The sequence below is a fragment of the Oncorhynchus keta genome, chromosome 17 (assembly GCF_023373465.1).
Source record: "Oncorhynchus keta strain PuntledgeMale-10-30-2019 chromosome 17, Oket_V2, whole genome shotgun sequence".
Classification (NCBI taxonomy): Eukaryota; Metazoa; Chordata; class Actinopteri; order Salmoniformes; family Salmonidae; genus Oncorhynchus; species Oncorhynchus keta.
Window position 1 is genome coordinate 46673343 of NC_068437.1, and position 10000 is coordinate 46683342.

A 10000-nucleotide genomic window follows, 5' to 3' on the forward strand; every position below is an offset into this window, starting at 1 on the left:
AACAATTCCAGTGTTCTCACAATATGGACTGTCACAATAAATACCAAAACAACAACAATTCCAGTGTTCTCACAGTACGGACTGTCACAATAAATACCAAAACAACAACAATTGCAGTGTTCTCACAATATGGACTGTCACAATAAATACCAAAACAACAACAATTCCAGTGTTCTCACAATATGGACTGTCACAATAAATACCAAAACAACAACAATTCCAGTGTTCTCACAGTACGGACTGTCACAATAAATACCAAAACAACAACAATTGCAGTGTTCTCACAGTACGGACTGTCACAATAAATACCAAAACAACAACAATTCCAGTGTTCTCACAATATGGACTGTCACAATAAATACCAAAACAACAACAATTCCAGTGTTCTCACAGTACGGACTGTCACAATAAATACCAAAACAACAACAATTCCAGTGTTCTCCCAGTACGGACTGTCACAATAAAGACAAAAACAACAACAATTCCAGTGTTTGGGTCAGAAGGTAGGACATCGAGGTGTGGGGTAATACCATTAGGAAATGTTGTGTTTATGGACAATAAAGCTTTTTGAACCTGAACTGGCTAGTTACCATGGTGATGATGGGAGGGCAGGAGTCCTGGGTCCAGAGGGAGGTTGGGTGACACTGGGCCAACCTGGTGCAACGGCCGTCACACCAGCCACATCCCATAAACCTCGGCGCCAGCAAGCAGGAACTACACGTCCACTGCTGCTCACAGCCAGGACCAATCAGAGGCACCTTGGTGATCTGGGGGCACACAGGACAACCAATCAGAATACAGACACAACACACTGCTAAACAGGTTAGATTCCAAGTTTGATTCCAGCATTGATCATACAACTAACTGCAACTAACTGTATTTTCTAAATAAACCACATACTGTGATGTACCTCTGTCATACATGGTGGGTTTTTCTCTCTGATCAATAGGCATACAGGAAAACATTCACTCTGAACTGTTGGCTGGGCATTTGTAGGACATTGACGTCAAGCTCTCAGGACATTGTTTCCAATCATCTGTTGGCTCTGGTCCATGTTGAACACCGTGTCTCGGTGCCAGGGGGCTGTTGTTTCCATCATACCAGTAATGTGAAGAATGCTGATTATAATACAGTGTGTGTGTGTGTGTCTTTGAGTGTGTCATTATACACTACGTGTCTTAGTGTTAGTGTGTGTGTCTCCATAGTGTATGTGCATGCATGTGTGTGTGTGTGTGAGCCTGCTCTCTATTCACCTTATTTCCTGTCACCAACAATAGGGAGCCATCCTGGCTGCGCTGTGGAGAGCCAGTGTGGCCCTGTGGGAACAGGAGTGCCACCTCGGGGGAAACAGAGCGTGAGGGGTCCAGGCGGAAGTCCACGTGGGGCGTGCTGCGTTTGGAACGGGAAACTACCACCTGGGGAAGACAGAGGCCAGGCCAGGTCAGTAAAACACAAAGTTACACCATCTAATGTGAAACACAGCCCTGTCTACCGGAGATGCCACACGTACCTCAGGTTGTTAATAATAGGTCAATGTAATGATGTAGAAATGCACTGTGGGGTACTGTACTTTGTTGTGGTTGCTGGTGTTTTCAGTCAACGTGAACTGGGCATGGGGATTTGATAGGACTCTTTAGTGCTGAGCAAATCTGCTGCTGTTTCTTCTAATATATGCTGTACAAGATTGAAGGTTGCAATAGAATAGAACGGGGACAGAAATGGGTAACGTCATGGTATCTTGTGATGTTGACCAGGGTATCTTGTGATATGACCAAGGTATCTTGTGATGTTGACCAGGGTATCTTGTGATATGACCAAGGTATCTTGTGATGTTGACCAGGGTAACTTGTGATGTTGACCAGTGTAACTTGTTGACCAGGGTATCTTGTTGACCAGGGTATCTTGTGATGTTGACCAGGGTATCTTGTGATGTTGACCAGGGTAACTTGTGATGTTGACCAGGGTAACTTGTTGACCAGCGTATCTTGTTGACCAGGGTATCTTGTTGACCAGGGTATCTCGTTGACCAGGGTATCTTGTGATGTTGACCAGGGTATCTCGTTGACCAGGGTATCTTGTGGTGTTGAACAGGGTATCTTGTGGTGTTGAACAGGGTATCGTGTGGTGTTGAACAGGGCATCTTGTGGTGTTGACCAGGGTATCTTGTGGTATTGACCAGGGTAATGTGTGGTGTTGACCAGGGTATCTTGTGGTGTTGACCAGGGTATCTTGTGGTATTGACCAGGGTAATGTGTGGTGTTGACCAGGGTATCTTGTGGTGTTGACCAGGGTATCTTGTGGTGTTGACCAGGGTATCTTGTGGTATTGACCAGGGTAATGTGTGGTGTTGACCAGGGTATCTTGTGGTGTTGACCAGGGCATCTTGTGGTATTGACCAGGGTAACTTGTGATGTTGATCAGGGTATATTGTGGTGTTGACCAGAATATCTTGTCATTACAGAGAATGAGCTAATAACACAGTAACACTGAATTACATTTGGCTTCACGTGTAAAGTAATGCCTCTATTGGACACAGCTGAAAATGAGAGCATTTGGGAGTTTTTTTCCATTGGCATTGTATGGGCCCGTTGGGCCACTCCTGCTACTGTGTGCAGGGTAATAACTAATGCTGCTGTATTGAGGGTGAGATGACAGATTGGCAGATTAGAGCTAACCACCATGGAGGTGGAGGTGGAGGGAGCTACAGGGAGACGGAGGGACAAAAGACATCGCCTGCAGGCAGAGAGAACAGCACAAGAGCACTGTATACCTGGACATGTCGGGAGGTGTTTCAGACGTCTTACTAATCTACAAACACACGCAGGCAGGTAGGCAGGCAGGCAGGCAGGCAGGCAGGCAGGCAGGCAGGCAGGCACACTGGCAGACAGGCAGGCACGCAGGCAGGCACACAGGCAGACAGGCAGAAACGCAGGCAGGCACACAGGCAGACAGGCAGGCAGGCACACTGGCAGGCAGACAGGCAGGCAGGCACACTGGCAGGCAGGCACACATAGACGCATACACACACACACTCCTACACACAGATACAGTGTAGTGTAGTGTACACCTGGAGTAACATTCATCATGTGTGATTAGGCTGCAATTACAGGCTTGGAGCTCAGAACCAGTTGGGTTGGGGTGAAACATAACAGTAACAGTGGGCTGTAATGGAGTGTGGTTATGTCCTGGTTGACTAAGGAATGCTCTGGTTACATCATCTACTTTATCACCCCCACCTCCCCTCTCCATCTATCCCCCCTTTCTCTTTATTGACGGGCCCTTAGCCAGGTGTGTGACTGCAAAGTGTTGTTTGCTTGAATGCAGGTAAGCTTCCTGCAGTGTTTAGGCACTGTTTAAATAAAGTTGAACAAATGTCATATCTTTGTGAGTGACTTGAGCCAGTCAATGAATGGCATGTCTGTGGTTTCAGGGACCGCTATTTTCCTGACAGGGCAACTCTGTCCTCAGTAGACTGTAACAGTGGGGATAATGTGTATGTGTTGCTTCCCACTGGGGACATCCCCCATACAACAGTCCCAGTCTCTCTCTCTCCAGAGATGATAGTGGTGTGAATTACAGCTTATTGTATTAGCCAGAGGAAGTAAGCCTATAAACATAACCACTGTGTTATTCCCACAGTGATACTGAACCACAGACTTCCTGAGCCAGAATGAGAGACCTCGGGGAAAGACCACAGCGCACTCTTTCTTTCTCTCTGTCACCTTCCCTCTATCTTTCTCTCTCTCCCTCGGTGCTAAGAGTATTTTTCTCTGGGAACAAAGGGTAAACAGAAAGAAAGGCAGTTGACAGAAGCCTTTCCTAGGATTCTAATAAGCTAGAAGCAATCTTTTAACCTCTATTCCTCCCTATTTTTTCCCCTTTGTCTTTCTCTCCATCTTTCCCCTTTATCTCTCCTTCCCTCCCTTCACTTCTCCATGCCTCCTCTTTCTCTCTTCCTCCCTGCCTCTCTCTCTTCTTCCATGGGGCCCTCTGCACCCTTCTCTCAGGACAGCTGTTCTCCTGCTCTCTCCTTCCCAGAGCCATGTCCTGAGACAATGAGGATAGAAATTTCACCAACAACAAAAAAAGAGAGAAAAAAAACATGCCAACAGCTGCGGGCACTCTGCAGAAAGAGAGAGAGAGAGAACGTGTCATCGAAGCTCGGCGCTCACCATTAACCGACCGCTCGGCTCATAACCCTGCTTCCCGCCCAGCTGTCGCCGACTTTTTCCCTGTTCTCGTCCTTCTTCCATTACTTTTTTTAACACCGTTTTTCGGACTGTATTTATAAAACATCAGGGGGAGTTCTAGAGACCAGAAGGGTTAATTTAAAGGAACATGTAAGACAGAACACCCCAAAAGCTCTTATCAGTGGTGTTCCACTTCTTATTTGTATTTTTTTACCCCCCAATTTTGTGGTATCCAATTGGTAGTCCCCTACGGACTTGGGAAAGGTGAAGGTCGAGAGCCATGCGTCCTCGTAAACACGACCCTGCCAAGCCACACTCATTCTTGATACACTGCACGCTTAACCCGGAAGCCAGCCGCACCAATGTGTTGGAGGAAACACCAACCAATTGACGATCAGAGTCAGCTTGCAGGTGGCCCGGCCCACCACAAGGAGTCACTAGAGCACGATGAGACAAGGAAATCCGGGCCGGCCAAACCATCCCCTAACCCGGACAATGCTTTGCCAATTGTGCACCGCCTCATGGGTCTCCCGGTCACGGCCGGGTGTGACGCAGCCTGCGATCGATCCTGGGGCTGTAGTGCCTTAGACCACTGCGCCACTTGGGAGGCCCTTGGTGTTCCACTTCTATCTGACCTGACTGAACCTAGCCTGATCCCAGATCTTTTTGGGCTGTGTTGCCAACTTCTATGGTTATTATCACGGCCAATGCATTGTGCATGTAAACAGGGCTGGATGTTGGTTGATCTGGGACTAGGCTACACTGAAACACTGAGTTCATCCCATCTATAGGAGACAGAGAGATGCTGAGAGAGGAGCAGGTCTTACATTTCAGGTCTACTGACAGACAGACACAAACACACATGACATGGGAAAGTGAAATCCACCTTCGGCTGTACATGTCATTGATAGGCAAAACCACCATGTTGTGTTTGCTCAGATGGTACAACTCGGTGGAATGCAGCAGCAGGGTTTGTGGAAGCATGGAGAGGCAAGGTTGGGGGTCATGTGTTGAGCAAACAGGAAGGAAGCCCCCCCTCCAACTTGCCTCTGTACTGGTTGCCACCTGTGTCACAGCGTGCTGTGTCCCCAAAATGGCTGGTTTTACTGGTCACGTACCAACATCCTGCCCCATTTACATGCACAATGAGAAAGGGAAACAGTGCTGCCTGGCAACCGCACTGACAGGCAGGGGAGATTATGTTGTGCAGGTTTCTGTAGGGCTTCAGTGTACACTCAGGACTAAGGGCCACAGTGTTGGATACGGTTGTTAGGTTGGGTTGTTTCCTTTCTTCTTCTTGGGCGACCAGGTTAAACGCTCGATGCCTTGCTGTTCATGCAGCTTCATCCCAAACTATTTTTAAATAAATGAATATCACCCAGTAATAGTCTACCCCTTCTCCAGGCCCCCAGTGTCTCCAGGGCCCAGATAAAATACACAACCCTTCATGATGGCGTTTTAAGGGGTCATTCATACCTATAAATGCATTATAAAGCTTATTTTCTTAAAGTGTTACAGTATCACCCATGGTGTCCCCAACCTGTATGAGGCGTCCATCTGTGGTGCCCAGGCTGGCCACGGTCTGTTCCTGTGCGGTTGCCACGGCAATGGAGGTCAGCAGGACTTTGCTGAATTGACCGCTGAAGTAGTCCAGTCTGGTCATTGGGGTGGTCACTTCCAGACGGTATCCCTCCCCGTGCTTCCCACAGCCAAACGAGTCGTCTGAGGAACTCTGGGTGGAGAGGAAGACAGGTTACATACAGCAGAAGATACACCACATGGATCACATTAATGTTGCATGAAAGACGTCATATACATCCACACTGTTTTTAACGTCTCAGCTTTTCTCAATCACATTCAGAGTGTCTCAACTGATAAAAGAGCCATTATCCTATGAGCTACAGTACATGCCCTCCTGCCCCTGCCAGAAGAGAGAGGAAGAGAGAGGAAGAGGGATAGAGAGAGGGGCAGAGCTGGGCTTGCTATGCCCCTTCATCTGCTCTTTCATCAGGCCCTGCTCGTAACTGAGAGCTCAGTTGTGGCCCACTGTGGCTGGCACAGTGCGTGTGTTTAGGAGATCATCACACATGGCAGGAATTCATGGGAAACACAACGGAATGCGTGCTGGTGCGACATTACACACTTGCACTGTTCTCTCTCTCCTTTTCTCTTTCTCTCTCTCTCTTTGTCTCCCTCTCTCTATCTCACCTAACAGACATACAACAGACTTCTTCACACAGACCTATTTTTCACTCTCCAGAAACTTCATGTGGGTTTGTTCAACTGCACACTGTTTGGCACAGGCAGCTCTATGCATGTTGTCACTTGACCACTCTCTCTAAAAATCCCACTTTGAACACCAACTATCTCTAGAAGTTACCTAAGTCATTATCATTAAACCATTATTCTGACCCTCTGAAGAATCATCAGAGGTCACCAGCCATTGAAGCTGACAACGTTCCCCAGGCCCCGGCTGGTCAAGCTCTCAAGGCCCCTACAATTGCACACCCCGGCCCCCCCAGTCGGCCATCCATAATTAACAAAATCCGAGGCTGGCACGTGGGGGGCCGTGACTAAACAAGCAGGGCCAGCTACAGAGATTAAGGTGCTGGGTGTAGACTGAGTAAAGAGGGAGAGGGTTACTGATTAAGCCTCGGTCTCTAACTCGGCCAGGCCTGACAGCGCCTACTGTTTCACAGTACGCTCCAAAGGGCCCAGGCACAACACTCAGTAAAAAACACAGCACCGGCCCAAAACCCAGAGAGAGAGAAGTTCATACAATGATGTAGGTCCAGGGGATAAGGTCTTTCAAATTCTCTTAAAACCCATCAGATCACTGGTCTACAGTTTGTTGCTCCAACCCAACCACACTGACTCATGGCAGCTGTGCACTTTATTTATTTTAACTTTACTTAACTAGGCAAGTCAGTTAAGAACAAATTATTATTCTCAATGACGGCCTAGTAACAGTGGGTTAACTGAAAGTTCAGGGGCAGAACTACAGATTGTCAGCTCCGGTGTTTGAACTTGCAACCTTCCGGTTACTAGTCCAACGCTCTAACCACTAAGCTACCCTGCAGCCCCATCAGGGATGGACAACTAATTAACTAACCAGAACCACCAAAAGAGACACTCTCTCTACATCAAGTACTGCATGTGAGGACTATGTCGCTAACATTTCTTGGGCAAATCTCAAAGGAGAGCTTAGAAGCTGAGGAGAACAATTGGAAAGTAATAAATGAAGAAAGCAGCTTTTCTTCAGCAGCCATTACAAAGTAGAATAGACCATTACAGGCAAGCTCAGCTCCAATGTAAAAAGAGAGTCTGTTAGTCAAATAAACTGTAGTAGTATAAACTGTAATAGTAGTATGAACTGTAGAAGTAGTATAAACTGTAGTTGTATAAACTGTAGTGGTAGTATAAACTATTGTAGTATAAACTGTAGCAGTAGTATAAACTGTAGTAGTAGCAGTAGTATAAACTGTAGTAGTAGTATAAACTGTAGTAGTAGTAGTAGTAGTAGTATAAACTGTAGTAGTAGTATAAACTGTAGTAGTAGTAGTATAAACTGTAGTAGTAGTAGTAGTAATATAAACTGTAGTAGTAGTATAAACTGTAGAAGTAGTATAAACTGTAGTAGTAGTATAAACTGTAGTAGTAGTAGTAGTATAAACTGTAGTAGTAGTATAAACTGTAGAAGTAGTATAAACTGTAGTAGTAGCAGTAGTATAAACTGTAGTAGTAGTATAAACTGTAGTAGTAGTATAAACTGTAGTAGTAGTATAAACTGTAGAAGTAGTATAAACTGTAGTAGTAGCAGTAGTATAAACTGTAGTAGTAGTAGTAGTATAAACTGTAGTAGTAGTATAAACTGTAGTAGTAGTAGTATAAACTGTAGTAATAGTATAAACTGTAGAAGTAGTATAAACTGTAGTAGTAGCAGTAGTATAAACTGTAGTAGTAGTATAAACTGTAGTAGTAGTAGTAGTAGTATAAACTGTAGTAGTAGTATAAACTGTAGTAGTAGTAGTATAAACTGTAGTAATAGTATAAACTGTAGAAGTAGTATAAACTGTAGTAGTAGCAGTAGTATAAACTGTAGTAGTAGTATAAACTGTAGTAGTAGTAGTAGTATAAACTGTAGTAGTAGTAGTAGTAGTAGTATAAACTGTAGTAGTAGCAGTAGTATAAACTGTAGTAGTAGTATAAACTGTAGTAGTAGTAGTAGTAGTATAAACTGTAGTAGTGTCACGCCCTGACCGTAGATTGCTTTGTATGTTTCTATTTTTAGTTTGGTCAAGGTGTGATGTGGGTGGGCATTCTATGTTTACAGAACTACCCAACACCAAAGGACCAAGCAGCATGGAAAGGAGGACTGGACATGGGAGGACATTCTAGACGGCAAGGGATCCTACACATGGGAGGAGATCCTGGCTGGAAGGGTTCACCTCCCATGGGAACAAGTGGAGGCAGCCAGGAGAGCAGAGGCAGTAGGAAAAGGGAACCGGCGACCGACACGAGGGAACACGGCTGGCAAGGAAGCCCGGGAGGCAGCCCCAATTTTTTGGGGGGGAGGCACACGGGGAGTGTGGCAGAGTCAGGTTGGAGACCTGAGCCAACTCCCTGTGCTTACCGTGGCGGGCGTCGTACTGGTCAGGCACCGTGTTATGCGGTGGAGTGCACTGTGTCCCCAGTACGTGTTCTAAGCCCGGTGCGCTACATCCCAGCTCCCCGCATCTGCCGGGCTAAGGTGAGGATCCAGCCAGGGCGGATGGTGCCAGCCCTGCTCTCCAGACAGCCACTGCGTCTCCTCGGGCCAGGATATCCTGCGTCGGCTCTGCGCACTGTGTCTCCTGTGTGTCTGCACAGCCCAATGCATCCTGTGCCTGCGCCCCGCACGTGCCGGGGTAAAATATCCAGAGCTGCCGGAGCCGCCCGTCAGTCAGGAGCTGCCAGAGTCGCCCTTCACTCCTGCGCTGCCGGAGTCGCTCTTCAAGCCGGCATTGCCAGAGTCTCCCGCCTGTCCGTCGCTGCGGGAGTCTCCCGTCTATTCGGGGCCCGCTGCAAGGGTCCCCAGTCCGAGGTCGGAGAGGGTCGCCGCTCCAAAGGCGCCACTTAAGTGGGCCAAGACTATGGTGGAGTGGGGTCCACGTCCCGCGCCAGAGCCTCCACCGCGGACAGATGCCCACCCAGACCCTCCCCTGCGGGTTTAGGTTTTGCGCCCGGAGTCCGCACCTTTGGGGGGGGTACTGTCACGCCCTGACCGTAGATTGCTTTGTGTGTTTCTATTTTTAGTTTGGTCAGGGTGTGATGTGGGTGGGTATTCTATGTTTTGGTCTATGTTTGTATTTCTATGTGTTTGGCCTGGTATGGTTCCCAATCAGAAGCAGCTGTCAATCGTTGTCTCTGATTGAGAACCATACTTAGGCAGCCTGGTTTCGCCCTTGAGTTGTGGGTAGTTGTTTTCTGTTGTGTGTCTGCACCAGCCAGAACTGTTTCGGTCGTTCTCGTTGTTATTTTTTTATTTCTGTGTTCATTTAATAAATATGGACACATACCACGCTGCACCTTGGACCTTTCCTTCCAACAGCCGTTACAAGTAGTAGTATAAACTATAGTAGTATAAACTGTAGCAGTAGTATAAACTGTAATAGTAGTATAAACTGTAGTAGTATAAACTGTAGTAGTAGTATAAACTGTAGTAGTAGTAGTAGTATAAACTGTAGTAGTATAAACTGTAGTAGTAGTATAAACTGTAGTAGTAGTAGTATAAACTGTAGTAGTACACTGTATCTATCAGAAGCCAAACC

General features: G+C 46.8%; 1 protein-coding gene across 1 annotated transcript in view; it reads right to left on the reverse strand.

Annotated features, from left to right (window-relative positions):
• Nucleotides 1-10000, reverse strand: part of met (MET proto-oncogene, receptor tyrosine kinase) — a 90240-nt gene that overhangs the window by 55660 nt on the left and 24580 nt on the right. The window contains exons 3-5 of the mRNA XM_052466267.1: nt 5731-5922; nt 1254-1415; nt 591-767 (exon numbers count right to left, since the gene is read on the reverse strand). Coding sequence (XP_052322227.1) covers nt 591-767; nt 1254-1415; nt 5731-5922 — 531 coding nt within the window. The remainder of the gene's footprint in view (nt 1-590; nt 768-1253; nt 1416-5730; nt 5923-10000) is intronic.